The sequence below is a fragment of the Sebastes fasciatus genome, chromosome 9 (genome assembly GCF_043250625.1).
Source record: "Sebastes fasciatus isolate fSebFas1 chromosome 9, fSebFas1.pri, whole genome shotgun sequence".
NCBI lineage: Eukaryota > Metazoa > Chordata > Actinopteri > Perciformes > Sebastidae > Sebastes > Sebastes fasciatus.
Genome location: NC_133803.1, coordinates 13,364,962 through 13,381,804, shown reverse-complemented (window position 1 = coordinate 13,381,804; position 16,843 = coordinate 13,364,962). Strand labels below are relative to the sequence as shown.

Genomic DNA, 16,843 nt, shown 5'->3' with positions numbered 1-16,843 from the left:
TACGTGTCTGTGTGTCAATACAATATTGCCACGTAAAATATCGTGATACTTTGCTGTATCGATTTTTACCCCCCTCCCCTAATATATAATCTATATTACTCTTTTCAATCATGGCTGCTCGGTGTCACATCATGCTGCTGCCAACTATGGTGTTCTTTCTTTGTTTGTGTCCGTTTGGGATCAGGTCTAGTTATCTTCTGGTCTATTCAGATTGTGTTTTATGGTCTTTGGGTCCCTTTTTGGATCTCTTTTAAAAAAAAAGTATTTATTCCTGGTAGGTTTTTAAAAAAAAAGCTTTGGATAAGTGAAGACCTCAAATTTAAAGACGTCAAACGGGCCTCTGGGGAATCGTGATGGACACCTTATAGACTTAATTTTGAATATAAGACTCACCAAACAAATAATCAACAAGTTAATGATCATGAAAATAATCATTAGTTGCAGCCCTAGTCTTGTGTAAGGATTGCAGTGCAGGCACAAAAAGTAAAACTCCACCTCAGCCATAAAACTCTCATTAGTTTGAAATAGCTGATGTCAGAAATGGTCGTAAATCTGGAGAACAACATTATTAGATATGACGTTCTAAAAATTGTAAAAGCCAGAGTCTGACCGCATGTCCTGACCAGCTGTTACCCCTCCGTTCCAGCACAAAAAAACTAATGCCTAAAATGGCTAGAAAGGATTTGGCTGGTGGACAACACACACACACACACACACACACACACACACACACACACACACACACACACACACACACACACACACACACACACACACACACACACACACACACAATGCAGATGTATTCAAAGAGAGATGCTGACTGACATCTGGTCATCAGCGAGTGGCTGAAGCGGTCACCATAATAAGAACAGACAGGCTGTTTCAAATAGTCATTCTGGTGGACAGAATACTACTCAACATGAACTGGATGAACTTCTACACTCAATTATGATATGAATATAACTTTATATACACAGTTTCTACAGATACAGGACAGTGCAAACACAAATCGCACACACTCATGAATATAAATACCTTAATTTTGTTACTTTCACACCCGTATAAATGACAGGTAATCTCCCGCTGTGCTATCATTTCCAACAAAACAAATCTAAACCTGTTTTCTTCCTCCGCCTGAATCAATCAACTCTGCTCCCTACTCATTAAAAAAAATCTTTTTTTATCACAAACAACATATTAAAGGGGCTCAAATAACAACATCATGAGTCTCATTTAAATGGAACGATCTCTCCATTACAGTTTCTCTGCCTCCTGTCAACAAAAGCACCGTAATTAATATTTCTCCGAGAGAGACAGAGAGATATATGGTGGCGTGGAATCAATTATCCGGCATCTTGTTTTGTCAACAAGCCCGGAAACCGAAGCTTGGAAGTTATTGCAGGAATCTAATAGAGTGTGATTACAAAAGAAATCAAATCAAATGGGCCGTGACAGAAAATGAGCACACAAACTGTACATACAATACGAACATACATTATATGCCGATACACAGTGATTAATGCAGCAAAACAGATCTGTTGTAGGGAGTGAGTCACCTTATAAATGTTGGCTCCAGAGGGTTTGGGTGGAGGCTTGCGCTGTGGGGTGGGCCTGTACATGGACTGAGTCCTAATGGGGCTGGTGGGCCTGTTGGCCTCCACAGATCTATAAGCACAACAGAAGTATTTGTCTTGTGTCATGTGTTTTATACATTTGTTTTCATGTTCCTCACTTGTATCGCACTATAAACAAAGAAAAAAACAAAAACTTAAAGGTCCAATCCGTAGTTGTTGTTGTTTTGTTACATTTCTAGTATATTCACAAAGTTTAACTGTAGATACAAAATAAACATGTTTGTGTTTCTCAAACTATCATTATTGAAAATATAGGCCTGTTTTTCCCACGTTTAGAAATATCACTCATAAATAAGAAATTAAAAGCTTCAGAATTAAAAAAAACATTTGAGTCAGAATGTGATGACCGTTGGTGGGTAGCTTGTTTATGTTGCCAGGCCGCTGTCAATCAAATGTGATGAAACCATATCAACACAGTCCTAATGACGCAGATTAGCTGGTCTTTTGAGTGTTAAACTCCCTATAGATGATCTCTAATGATGTTTTTTCCCCAACTTTGATCCATGCTTATTTAGTCATGAATAATTCATGTTATATAGAAATACTTAGAGGTATAATATGTTTCATTTGTCAGTTGGTGTTTGTAAAGACACCGCATTCAAAGTTGGCCCCCTCCTCCATGGCTCAACTAGCAAGCGAGGGAGAGATAGAGAGAGAGAGCAGTGATGGTTGAGCAAGCCATGAATGAAGAGAGGGAGTGGCGTTAGTGAGAACAAAATAAAACGTTATTTTCAGATTTTTTTCGCAGCGGTTACGTTCTAAAGCACAAATAAACACACTTAGAAGAAAAGGGAAAATACAGGCAGACGGCAGGGTCTCTGTAGATACAGACACCACCACACACTTCTAGTTGGTCTGAAGTGATGATTGAGAGGGATCATTTTAGTATCAGTCTATACATGTTTTTTATTTTTAGGAAATTCCTGCATATTATATCTTTACATGCCAAGTTTTCAGGGGCTTTAAATGCCCAAACTATTGTTTTATTTGACCATATACATCTATATGTTATATTTAGAGCAAAGTGTTCATACGTATATGGTATATAATCACAACTTTTACTAGATGAAAAAAATATTTGTGTTTCTCAGCGGATCATAATTGAAAAAAAGGGTTGTTTTCCCATTTATAAATATTACTCATATAAACAAGAACAGTGTCAGATAAGTTCTTTCTTGACCTTTGAAATAGTACTTTGAGTACTTTAGTACTTTTCTACACAAAAACAAGCATTTATTCTATTTGCCAAATGTTATGTAGAGCCACCCAGGTGTACCCAAGCTAAAAACAATTATTAAAAGTATTAATAAAGTAACTTGTGTCAGGTTTCAAATCAATGACTTACGGCACTAAAATGACGTAACAATTTCACTTTAAAACAAGACGGCAGGAATAAGAACTTAACTTTGTGGTATTAATCCAATAATCAAAATATCTAAACAGCCTCTCAACATGTGACTGAGCCCCAATCAAACCTCACTGGCTCTCTGTTTTGTTTCATGAAGAGACATGTCACCTGAGTTTCTCCAAGGTGCTCTTCTTATTGGTGAAGAGGAGGTGCAGCAGGCTCTTCCTCTTCAGAAAGATGACGACGGTGGCTACCAGGAGGCTGACCAGGGTAACCAGGATTGCCACAGTTATGACCACGCTGTCGGCTGATGCCACATATGACAACACGCACATTAATACACACACACGCACATCTACGGCACAGAATGACAGGACAAAGACCGTTACAGCTAGGCCACGGTCAGCAGCGGCAGTTTGTGATTCACATTTCTCTGTTCCTCACTCCAAGAACTAAAATTTATTTTCTTTCCCTTTTAAAGCAACAGACTGCAGACACAGTGTAATGTATTGCTGGGTGGAAGGGGAGTTGAGTTGTTATAGGAAAGTTACACTGCAGTCCAAACCACACATCAATCCAGTACTGACTCTGCAAGAAAGAGATGTCTAGATGAGTGAGGATAGAAATGAAATCGTCCACACTACCTGCCAGTCTCATTGGCCCGCTGTCGATGCTCCCACCAAAGCCCGCTTTCTCACAGAACGGAGGGGCGCTGTGTGCTTCACAGTGGCAGTTCTTCTTATTGTTGCACACCTGCAAACAAGGTTGTTTTACTGTATATTCCATGCTATACTGACACTCCTTTTCTCATGCATAAAATAGTATCAACAGGCAATTTGTATTCCTACCAGCTAAACCGCAGATATAAATGATGTATGGGCTTGTTTTTCATAAATAAACCACTCTCATTCAGTTAGTCTGAATGACTTTCAATATAAGAGGACACTTGCTCTGCATGTGTGTATACTGAGAGTCATAATAGATAAAACATGTGCATAGAGAGAGTCCATCCCGTAAAGCCTCAGGTTTCCAGTGCACAAGTTGGATCCAGGAGGATTCCCTGGCGAGGTAACCTCGGTCCAGCTGTCAGTTGGACGGCAGGGAGGTGCAGAGGGAGTTGTGCAGCTGTGGGGGATTTACATTTAGCGCAGACGTGCAGTCAAGTGCCTTGGTTGCCTCCAGGCCACGGACACTCCTTCGCACCGAGTGACGGGGTTAAGAGGCACTTGGGGGGCTCAGAGGGGAGGCGTGATTTTAATGCGTGTGTGTGTGAAGGGTAATGTTACAACAGCAAAGCAAATATCTTGATTTTGTCACAAGGCCTCTCCTGAATTAACACTCAGGAGACACTGAATGTGAAATAAGAGTAGGCACCTAATTCTTTAAAATCCTCCTGAGCTAAAGATGCATACAAAAAAATAATTAGACTGAAAAGTAATTTTGCTATGTCTGAGGATATCTAATATATTTTAAATTAAATTAGTCACTGATTCTTGTATTAGACGCACAGACACTGGCTTTATCTTTTCATATGAACATATTTGATATATCAGAAACAAATGACACTTCACATTTGGATCCATTTATGTGCTGAAGATGTCTACTATGATACTAATGTACCTGAGTACAGTCAATACATGTCTGGCAAGATAAGGTGAGTTGACTTAGAAGGTGAACGATATTCTTTAAACTCCCACAGTATATTCAGATAATCACTACTTTTCCAGTCAGGTCTCGTACTGTGCAAGGTGTTTGAGAAAATGGCAAACAAATTGAGTTGGCAGATATTTCTGCAGGGGGGAAAGATGCAGCTCAAGTCCACGCTCTTAATGGGAAACTATTTCTCTAAACTTCACTTATCTTGCGAAGTATTTTTCTATGCGATTATTTTTATTGCAGTGAGCCGATCGACTGGCAGCTTTTGTTGTTGAGCGTAACGATGTTATTCTTTTTATTGACGGACTCATTTGGTTCGGCGGTGTTTGGCCCTTTACAGCATAATAAGAAAAGGTTTAAGGAATATACCATTTTAGGATCACAGGTTTGGTTTCTCATTTTATATAATCTCTGCAAAGTCAATTTTTTCATAATTGAGGATGAAGATCAGAGGTTACTGTAAGCTTAACTAGCTTCTGGTGAGTGCTTGATTCTGAAAACTAAACAACAAAGCAAATAAAACATACCCCCCCCCCCCCCCCTGTTGAATTAGTGACAAGTGATACTAAGAGAGAAAGGTGATCATGTCTTGCAGCGCAGGCCTTGACCAATGTGGAGCCCTAGGCAAGATTTGATCTGGTGCCCCTACACCTCTTTTTTTTGTGCACTCGCAAAGAGCGCCCTGCCGGGAGGTTCTCAGTGTTATTTTTGTGCATACAGGATTGGCATAACCTCCTAACCTGCTTATAGTATAGCTACCATATTGACCTTGATTATGAGACAAAACAAAAATTAAATCTGACCAGAATGCACCAGTCACAGTAGGCTAACATACTGAAAAATCAAGGTATGCTGATATATATATATCTTTTAAATGAAATTATCTTGTTATATATCGTATATATTGTTCCTATTTTTAATATTTCCTTCTATTCAAATTGTTCAAATTTTGTTTCACTTTTGTTTTGCTTTTTTTTTTTTACTGTGTTGTATCTTTGCTTTTTGTTTTTACTGATGCTTCTTGTTTCTGCACTATACCCTTTGCTGCTGTACACTGCAAATGTCCCTACTGTGGGACTAATAAAGGAATATCATATCTTATCTCGAATAGGCCAAAAATAAACTGTAGCCTGCTGGTAGGCGTATATCTAACATAATTTAACCATCTAAAAGTGAAAAATAGAACCATAGGTTCTATTTTAATTAGACTCTGCCTGTCTCCTTGATCACCATAGTCTTAAAATTGTAATTATTCTCCTCCTCAGTTCTTGGTTTACTTGGCCTACTTTTAACCCTCTGACAATGATGGTAGATCATCTGACTGGCATTAACATTGCTGTCGTTTGAAGGAAGTTGCAGGCTTCGGTTTTTAAGATAGTGGACAAACAGTGGTACCGTATGAATCTTGAGATTGCGATGAATCCGTTGATACCAAACATGTCATGCAACTTACAGGGAAAAGGGCTAAATATTACTCCAAAGCTGAGCTGTCTTTACCGCGAGGTCCGTGATACATCAATAGCAAACAGCAGTGTTATGGCCAGGCTGCTTTGTACCGCCTCCGGCACTTGGTGCCCTACGCACAGCGCGTGTGCCTAGTGGCGGCGCAGATGTCTTGGCAGGAAGTGTTACTTTAATGCTGCAACTGAACTAATATTGTGGTTTCTCCCTGCAGTGCATGCACTGTATCGCCTTTCTCTGTATAGCCAGAAGATGATTGACGACACCTTAAGTAGACCATAAATGATGCTGTTAAATGGGATTGATTAAACCTCAGTGGAACAATGAAGATTGATTGTACATAGAAACATCTGCCATAATATACAGGCTGCACTGTAAATACACTGTTGCTCTGCTATTGTGTGCAATTATAGGGCAGTTCGACAATCTTAATCTTTGTTCAGTTGGTCAGAAAGTGACTAAATAGATAAATATAGAGTCCTCCCAAAGGTGTTGCGCTGTTTCACAGGCTACAGTGTATAATTCAACACGAAATATTGAGCTAGTAGATACTTTGCACTCACCCCACGTCCATTGCACTTCCCAGAGCACTCATGCACACCAAAGACACTGACATTCTGGCACTGGCGATTCAGGCACACCTATAAAGGGGAAAGCATCATTAGGCAGTTTTAAGAGGTATAGAATTGGAGAGCCAGTGAAGATGAACATAGAAAATAAGAAGAAGCGTGTACAGTTGGATGATATCAGTCTTTTACGTGCACAGGTTTAGTAGCAGGTGCCTGATTGACGCCTTCTGCATTTTCTCTACTCAAGTAGTTGCAATTTGCCTGTGTATAAACAAAATTAACACAGAAATGGAATACAATTGTAAATGCTACATACAATTTTTACGGTTGACTCAAAGTTTTCTCAACAACTGAAGTGTTGTTTGGTGGACATGTATACCAAATTCAACTGACTAGTGCAGTGCCCATTCAGAATAGGCCGATTGCTTGGCCTCCAGAAGTGTTGCATTGTTGAGAACCGCTGTACGGCTGCTTGCATCCGCCAAGTGTGAAGTTGATTCGAAGAACGGTTCTCGAGATATGCAAAGGGCAGTCATTCACAGACAGGCAGACAGACCGAGAATACTTCCTTTATAGTTAGATGCTGCTGCTACAGCGCCACCTATTGGCCAAAAGGCACCAAATTTGCAATGGTCACTCAGACATCATATCTACACACGTCCACCAAATGTAGTTAAAATAGTACAAAGCGTTCAGGAGATATGACATTTTTTTAAATATAAACTCTGCCCAAAGCATTTGAGCATACTTTGAGGGCCAGCTATAGCAAAACTGTATGGAACATCAAAAATCTGAAAAAGTAACTTTTTCCAGCTTGGTCCAGAGATGTTCTGTACCAAATTTGGTGACGATTGCTCACAATGTGTAGGAGATGCAGCAAATCAGATTTGGACACAATTCGAAATGGTGGAAAATCAATCTAGGCACAAATGGGTGTGACTTATATGGATAGATTCGTCCAGTTTCTGAGAGTTAAGGTTCATAAGTCACAGGCCAAAACATAAAGTTCATTGTTATAGCACCACATTCAACACTGCACTCCCTTGGGTCCCCAGCAATACACCCACCTAGTGTGAAGTAGATTGGATGAGCGGTTCTCAAGATATGCGAAGGACATACCGACAGAAATTCCTCGCTTTATAGTTAGATTCTCTTTCAGGCAAAGAGTTCCGCTGCACCACACACATCACGACCCTTAATGCAGTTCATAAGGTTAAGATGGAAACGGCACAATATGCCGCGTATCCCGAGAACAAACACAAACATCAGACTGGCAAAAGCCAGCTGTTGCTTTTATGTAGAAAATAAAGCCTGCATTAGCATTGAGCTCTCATCTTTGTCAGATTGCCATCTGTTGTGTGGGCCATGTGCTCCGTAACCTTTCTGAGAAGAACAAAGGCCCATGAAAAAGACCAACCTTCAGGCCGGCAATATTTTCAGATAATGTGTGGAGCTCACTCCCATTTGGCAGAGACAACAGCCAGGAGACAAGCTAACCTGGCAAACGGCCATTTTGCACACAAAGCTCAAAAGCCTTTTAGCTCTGAGGGCAAGTTCCTTTAGATAACTGAAAAAGCTTAGGAGGACTTGTAGGACTGTGAGACACCACAGTTTAGTTCCATAGTTTAAAACTGGACGAGTCAGACAGCACATCGTACGAAACTAGTTCTTCTGTAGCATAACCCGGTCTGAGAACTACTGAACTAGCTGGCGAAATACATTGCTGGAAAAGTTAATAAACAATGACCTCATTATTTTCTCTTTTCAACATAACTCTAATATCACCCTGTTCCTTTCAACTGGCATGTCACTCATGCTTATCACATCTAGTTTGTCAGTACAGTCAGTCTCTCATTTTCGTTTCTCTCTTTTTTCTTTCTTTTATAGTTATTTAATTCCCAGTGAAGTTTACTGTACACTGATGTCATTTTGGACAATAAAGTGTATTGTTATATCCTATATTAGGGCTGTTAATCATAACGTCATCACACTAATTTCTGTAACACATTAATTTTAAGGTTGTAGAAACTAGAAAACCTAAGGTATCCATTGGTACCAACCATGTCATACTAGCTTGTCGCAAAGGAGGTTAAATAACGCTCCAAACTTGTGCTAAATTTTGGTGAGGAAAAACTGGCATGGCCATTTTCAAAGTCCCTTGACCTCTGACCTCAAGATATGTGAAGGAAAATGGGTTCTATGGGTACCCACGAGTCTCCCCTTTACACACATGCCCACTTTATGATAATCACATGCAGTTTGGGGCAAATCATAGTCAAGTCAGCACACTGACACACTGACACACTGACAGCTGTTGCATATTTGTCCAATCCCACGTTGATAAGAGTATTAAATACTTGACAAATCTCCCTTTAAGGTACATTTTGAACAGATAAAAAATGTGCAATTCATTTGTGATTAAATATTTTAATCGACTGACAGTACACATATATATATATATATATATATGTATATATATATATATTTCAATATCAGCCAGTATACTCAGTATCAGCCGGACTCTAAAACACACTCATTGCCTTTACTGTACGTGGCCCGATCATGCTTACTGTTGTGCATAGTCACCCCCCCCCCGAACCCCAAGGACCCATTCTGAGCCAGGAAAAACCCTGGCCATGTGTCAAAGCTTGTGCAATATTTTCTGTATTACAGGAAATGGTGAGAAATCTCAATGTCTTGCACCACTGGATTTTAAAAATTTCCATCCAGAGGGGCTGATGTGTAGAACTAACCTGCCTTGCTGTTTATGCATCTAAACAACATTTCACCTGGTATAATCAGGAGAGTATAGAGGCCACTGAACACTGCATGTAAGGGGAAAAGGTGGACATTTTGCATTACTGCAGGTCTGGACAGGGAAATTAACTTGTAAGTCTGTTATGATGCTATAGAGCTGCTATAAAAAAACATAATGTTTATGTATTTACTTATTGATATAAAGCAGCAGAGGAAGTTGCCCATATGAGCCCCGTATCATATGCTTTCACAACCAGCTTGCCATTAATGGAGGATTGAGAACAGATATTGTAACCTCATCTGCAGAGACAATTAAGGAGGCCAGTGCTCCAGGCCAAAGCTCTGTTTCTGCCTCTTTCTTGGCAAAAGAAAGGCCCTGATGTCACTGGCGTGGTGAGAGAGGTTTTGAGGGCAGCATATAGGAGGAGAAAAGTTGAGAGGCACACCTAATAAAATAACTGGTTGCCATAAGGGTCTTGTCCAGCCCTCAGCATGATGTGTATATATGGATCACTGGATTCACTCAGGAGTTAACTTTATTAGCCCTATTCTTTAGGAAAGTCAACCTCTCTGTCTCCGTCTGGGCTCCGTACTGCAGTACTCTTTACTCAGCACCCAAAGGAATATTACAATAGGCTCATACAATTGTCAGCCTTTTGGGGTCTCTAGAGGACAAATAATATAGCTGCATGCTGTGGTTATAGGGCAATAAACAATAAGCGAACAGCTACTTCAAAAGCTATAACAACAACTTGTACATTAACGTAATGAACTATCAGAAAAGAGCACGGAGGACCTCTGGATGACAGAGGCTTATACTCTGGTCTGTACAATACGTGGTCACATGTAATTTAGTATTGTTTTATAAACACCTGTGCATTGGTGAGACCTAACCTCCCCATCAGTCCGTGTGTATGTATGTGATTGTGCCTGTGTATGTCGCTTCTTGTCGTTCGTCTCCTGTCTGTCTGTCTCACACCGTTTTCCCCCCCGACTATGTTAAAGCGTCTTTGAGAATATTATAAAGCGCTATATAAATCTAATATTATTATTATTATTATATTATTATTATAATGTTGAATCATAAGTTTTGAGCATTGTCTGTGCTACTTAACAAAAATCAAATACAACCTCTTTAACCCCTGAGACCCGTGGGATCCCAACTGACTTTACTGTCTTTCAGAGGCAGTAGCAGGTTCAATTTGAGAGCTATAGTAAAAGTACTGATATCATATGAAACTAGAAAACCTAAGGAATCCACTGGCACATGTCATGTTAGCTTGTCGGGAAGACTGTTAAATACAGCTCCAAAGTTAAGTAAAATTTTGGCGAGGAAAAACTATTATGGTCATTTTCAAAGGGGTCCCTTGACCTCTGACCTCAAGATATGTGAATGAAAATGGGTTGTATGGGTACCCACGAGTCTCCCCTTCACAGACATGCTCACTTTATGATGTGACATCTACTGTTGACCTGCTACCTCTGCCTAGAGACCCCCTGTACCACCCTAAAAAAGACAAAACCGCGTCTATTGTGGGTCTCAGAGAATTAAAATGTCTCTTTACAATTAAATGATAAACTAATCACTCACCATGCCGTCTCCACACTTTGTACCAGCTAGAACCAGTCCAGGATCAGGCATGTCATCGCCCAGATAGACATGCGTTCCTCGACACAGAATACGCCCTCCCTCTTGTAGCGGGATGTTGGTTTCAATGGAAACAGCGTTTGTTCCGATCACTGGCCGGTTGGCTCCTCCCTGGCACTGAATTTTACCACACTTTGCATCCCTGCATACAACACACACACACACACACACACACACACACACCCACACAACCGTAAACATGCATGCGTGCACACAAACATTGAAATGGCACATACTAAAACGCTTAATCAATAAAACCTCAAACATAAAGGCCTGTCAATCACAGACCAGAGATAAGTAACTGTAGATGCAGATGAAAGTCTGCTGAAGAGAGCTGCGGTGCTTCAGTCCTCCGGTCATTAAAGCAATTACATCAATTAACAAAGAGCTTGATTACAGAATTCACCCAAAGGGAGAAGATCTTTAGAACAATTAGCCTACAAGAATAGCATGAAATGATTCATGAATACTTTCCTAGACCGTAATTAGCTGCTATCTTCCCTCAAATTACATTTTTCACCCATGTAAACTTTTGTTTGAAGATCACATGTCAGATTCCACAACGTAATGAAGATTGCTAATGACACCACTTAAGCTAATCAGTTGTGTTTTGCACAGTAATTTCTCTGTACCTCTAGCACATCAGTGCAGCTGCAGAGTCTTACCTCGCATCGCATTTGGCAAAGGAGCCTTTGGAGTCCTTCCCACAATTCCCGTAAGGATCCCCTGCGGAGTTGACTCGCTCGAAGCATATCCCAGGGGCAGGCTTGGCTCCTTGCACACAAAGACAAACGAGCAAAATACAAAATATAACCACCAAAATGAAGTGAAAGATCTCCCTTGTAAAAGTGAAGCTGATGTACACGGTCCAACTCATTGATTTACCTGGTCCCCACAGGGTGATGCACTGTTGCTCATGAGTCTGGCAGATGCCGTTGTAGCAGTAGCCTTCGACGCTGTGGCAGCCGTGCCCATCATGCAGATAAACGTTGGCTGGGCAGTGAGGATTGGCACCAGTACAGAACTCTGGCAGGTCACAGGAGTTACTGGACTCTCGACACAGGGTGCCAGCCAGTTTCAGCTGTGAACACACACAGTTACAGTACAGTAATCCCTTTCAGATTTAAGCCCTTTTTTAGACCTGGCATTAAAATGCGTCTTGGGAGATCCGATCACAAGCGGACAGCTGTAAGTACAGATGTGAATGCACTCAAGACGCATTGAGATCCGATCGCTCAGACCACATTCAGAGGTGGTCTGGGCCACATATGGCCACATTCTTTCAGCAGTTTGTATGAAAATGTGTCCTGGGTCACATTAAGGACCGCCTACTCAACTGACGTCCCGCTTGGATCCGCGGGTCTCTTCGCTCCTCATGTGAATAGACAGACAAGCGCAAGAGCATGGAAACGGCCTTTGTGCACTATATACTGTCGGTACAACTGTATTTTCTTCATAGGCTAATAGAAACATATTAAAATATATCTTATCCATTAGGCCTATAGGCTATCTATATCACACAAGGCACAGGACGTGCATTGGTGCCTGCTGTCAGTGATGTGTCAATGTTTTTGTTACGGTGCTCTGCACAGATCTGACCCGCCTCTCCGACCGTCCGCTCGCTTTCATCCCTGTCTCTCTGAAGCTCTGTATGGAGCTGTTGCCTGGCAAAGGTGGCGGTGTCAGCGGCACAGAGGTTCCCTGGGACCACCGGTAGACAATAACCTTATAATTTTTAATAAAATGTATCCAAATTCACCAATACGCAGGATAGGACTACTGACATTCCTGTAATCTTATGTTGCAACGTTTGCTGCCATTTGTTAACTAAGTGTTTATTTGCATATAGAGAGGGGAAGTGAGATCGAATCACAGGTGGCCACTTGAGACGCACGTGGAGACGCATTCTAATGCCAGGTGTGAACAGATGTCCACTTGAGATCGTATCACCTAAGACGCATGTTAATACCAGGTCTGAACAGGGCCATAGAATCTGCAACATTGCTGACTTCCATCTGTTGAAATCAATGCTTTTGGTTAAATGGTCTGTCATGTCTTCATTCAAATATGACAGAACTGTTACAAACAAAGCAGCAATGCTTGTGTGCAATATTTGGATCTTGGTGTGTGTGTGTGTGTGTGTGTGTGTGTGTGTGTGTGTGTGTGTGTGTGTGTGTGTGTGTGTGTGTGTGTGGGGGGGGGGGTGATAGCACTGTTGCAGAGCACTAATTAGCACTAAACCCAAAGTACAGCTGAGGGTGTCATCAACCAAATTGGACAAATTATAATTTTACCTGATGATAGCGCTAGATGAAAAGTCAGAAGATTATCAAAGTTATTACAATTCATCCTGTGGGGGGGCATGAATGTGAGTACAACTTTAATGACAACAATCCATCCAATAGTTGTTGAGACATCTTACTCTGAACCAAAAATGGCAACCTTATGGTGATGAATGAAAAGTCAAGGGATCACCAACGTCATTAGGATTCATCCTCTAGGAAACTTGGATGTCAGTACTGAATGTCATGGTAATCCATTGAATAGTTGTTGAGATATTTCAGTCTGGACCCAAAGTGGTGGCCGACACTATCATCCATAGAGCCGTGCTGCTAGTTAGAAATGATATCAAGGGAGAAAAGTGTACTCAGTTCTCCACAGGCTGCTCAGTGATGGATTTTAAAATTGATTTTTGCAGGTGGAGGCTTATAATGACCACCGTAAGCATGAAGTATGATCACCCCCGCATCTCACTAGTGGATCCATTAATAATAATAATATGCATTTAAAAATGGTTTTAGAGACTTAAGAGAAGATCTTAGGTTGATCATACTTTTCTAATCACATCCTTCATGTTGAGTGTTTTTCTGGATATTCATACTGTATGAAAGAATGAATGAATGAATGAATGAATGTTGAACATTGAGATTATGGAAATGATTATATTCAAAGGTTGATTTTCCTCTTTTTCCTCGCACCAAAAAGGTGGAAACCAAACCATGAAAACACATTTTTATAGACTGATGATCTGACAGGAGAAGAATTTCCTCCTCAATGTGAAGTTAACATGGTATTTTGTGGTTATTTTTCTTTTCTTTGTGAATAACAAAGAAACTCTAAAGAAGAAGAGGCACGTTTAATACAGTATCTCTCCACGTACTGTATTTAACCTTACGCTGGTCTGGCCTTTAAGTTAATTCAGACTTGAGCCGTGTCGGAAGTGTTACGGAAACATTACTAGATCTGACCCATTGAGACTGCTGTTGTGACTTTAAAGATACAGTTTACAGAGGGTTTATTCATATGGGAATGGAGTGTTAAAGTGCCATTTCCATGTCCAAAACAAGCTATACACACATACCGTATACAGCAAAAAACACCTACAACATGGGGCTCTAGTGTATGTAGAACATTGTGCAACACTGATGTCTCATGCTATGACGTCAAACATGCTTTTGTGCAAAGCTCAGGGAAAGGACATAACTCGTCTTAATATGGAGGTCTGTGCAGGAACATGTTCAAGGACATAATGAGCGGACTTAATGCATTTAATCATCTTCAACAAGTGTTCCTTTTCAAAGAGAGAACACATATCTGAGATACTTAGTAAAAAGATTTTCATGTCAAAGCTAAAACCACTAATAACGTTGAGCTATCCAATATTAAAACTTGCCCATAATTGAAATCGGCCTATGGAGGTAAGATATACAAAGTTTGAATGAACTGACCTGAGATATTAAATTATACACGAAGGCACACTATTATGAGTCTCTTAATAACCTTCCAGAGAGAATTAATAGTTTCAGAAAGTTTGCACTTGAGTTTTGAAATGAAAAATGTTAATGTAAAGCTTTGTGTAATGTTCAGAAGAGCAGATTAAATACTATTTCAGAACTTTTTATGCTATGACAATGACAGAAGGGCATTTTAAAATGGGAAAAAGGAGGTCCAGAGTGGAAGGAGAATGCCTAAGTGAAAAGCCTCACCCTGCAGTCTTCGCAGCACTGTCCGTGGGCGCACACGGCGTCTCCCTTGAGGGTGCATGTGGTGGCGTTGCAGCATGGATTCATACATTCCTGGAATAAGGGAAAGAAAACAAAATATTTAACAACATCTGGATCATATCATCGCTGTGGAGTTCCTCTCGTCTCAGCTGGTTCCCTGTCAGTTCAGGACTTCCAGGTCAAAAGGAGTGCACTTCCTGCCTGGGGATTCCTGCCTATACTTACTCTGACCTGTAGGCCTGTGAATGGAGACATATTAACTCATATGTTCTGGATTTGGGAATTCTTGGGAGTGTGTTTAATGCAATGATGACACATGTAGGGTTAAAAACGAAGTGGGAGTTGTGAAGCAGAGGAGCAATCGGGTGTAGCAGTTGGGAGGGTGTGTGTTAAGATCTTCAACCCTGATTTGATCTAGATAGAGGAAAGATGTGGCAGAGTTGACTATTAGGGCATCGTGGACGGGAGCAGGAGTGGGATTTTGAGAGCCCTTAAGAAGCAAAGATTGTAGCCACTTCACCACTATGACAAGATCTGCTGGCTGCTGGCAAAAAAACGACAAGAAGAGAGAGGACACATACGGAAAAGTCGAAAGGGGAGTAATGCTGTAAAAGACTTCAGGGAGGGTGTTGCAATGTTTATCTTTTATTGGAAGCCAAAACACAGCAGCTTTGTTTTCCAAGTAGTGTCACGCATCGCACAATCACGCAGAAAACAACTCCCACTATCATTTCTCTTCTCCCAACGTGGCTGTTTTTTCGCTTGTGGGGGCTCTAAGGTAATGCCAAGATGTGTTGAAGGCTGGGAACTGGAGGCAGCTGGCTTGAAGGACATGTAATTTTCACTTGATGTGTGGTTTTATAAGTCTGGCTGTTTACCTCTCGGCCCTGACGTAAGTCTATTGTTTAGAGAGGAGAGAAAAAGGTTGCTTTCATCTCTCGGTGTAAGTGGGCCAGCAGATAAACCAAGCAGGCCCTTTGTGGTGACATCATGGAGGTTGTGGAGGGACAAGCTGGCAGGGATGGAGTTGGCGAATGTAAATCATACAGTTGGTTCGTTGGTGGTCAAACACAATGACTCCGCTAAAACACTACCTAGAGTTGCCTCGTGGTGGAGTACATAGTCATAACACCACTTAACTAAATAGTCAAACACATTGTGGAGTCGGTTTTAAAGAGTTAGTTCAGTCAAATCTTTTTCCAGAAACAAAGCTCTGGTTAATTCTGAATCCAATAGCTGGTTACATTTTGGATCTGGTTCTTGGTTGGCAAAATACCTGGATTGCAGATGCAAACGAATCTCTTATGAAGCTTTTTCTCGTTAATTTAAATAATGTTGGCAGGCTCTATTTAGTCGGTGCTGACCGTCCATTTAATCTGTTAAAATTACAAACATCACCGATCATATTTATGTATTTTGTATTCTCAGGGACAATGCACATTGATCAACATCACTGTAAATGTGCAAATGTAAATGCAAAATCGTTTTAACACCCTCATGTCATACTAGCTTGTCGCAAAGAAAGTTAAATAACGCTTCAAACTTTACTAAATTTTGATGAGGAAAAACTGAAATGGCCATTTTCAAAGGGGTCCCTTGACCTCTGACCTCAAGATACGTGAATGAAAATGGGTTCTCTGGGTACCCACGAGTCTCCCCTTTACAGACATGCCCACTTTATGATAATCACATGCAGTTTGGGGCAAGTCATAGTCAAGTCAGCACACTGACACACTGACAGCTGTTGTTGCCTGTTGGGCTGC

At 40.8% G+C, this 16,843-nt stretch overlaps 1 protein-coding gene across 3 annotated transcripts in view; it reads right to left on the bottom strand.

Moving 5' to 3' along the window:
• adam12b (ADAM metallopeptidase domain 12b) overlaps window positions 1-16,843 on the bottom strand; it is a 113,302-nt gene that overhangs the window by 14,002 nt on the left and 82,457 nt on the right. For 2 of the 3 annotated variants that reach the window (XM_074646128.1, XM_074646130.1), the window contains 8 exons: window positions 15,063-15,152; window positions 11,962-12,157; window positions 11,742-11,850; window positions 11,020-11,218; window positions 6,666-6,743; window positions 3,630-3,738; window positions 3,154-3,340; window positions 1,560-1,668 (listed from right to left, as the gene is read on the bottom strand). In XM_074646128.1, coding sequence (XP_074502229.1) covers window positions 1,560-1,668; window positions 3,154-3,340; window positions 3,630-3,738; window positions 6,666-6,743; window positions 11,020-11,218; window positions 11,742-11,850; window positions 11,962-12,157; window positions 15,063-15,152 — 1,077 coding nt within the window. The remainder of the gene's footprint in view (window positions 1-1,559; window positions 1,669-3,153; window positions 3,341-3,629; window positions 3,739-6,665; window positions 6,744-11,019; window positions 11,219-11,741; window positions 11,851-11,961; window positions 12,158-15,062; window positions 15,153-16,843) is intronic. The other variant, XM_074646129.1, reaches the window with a different exon arrangement.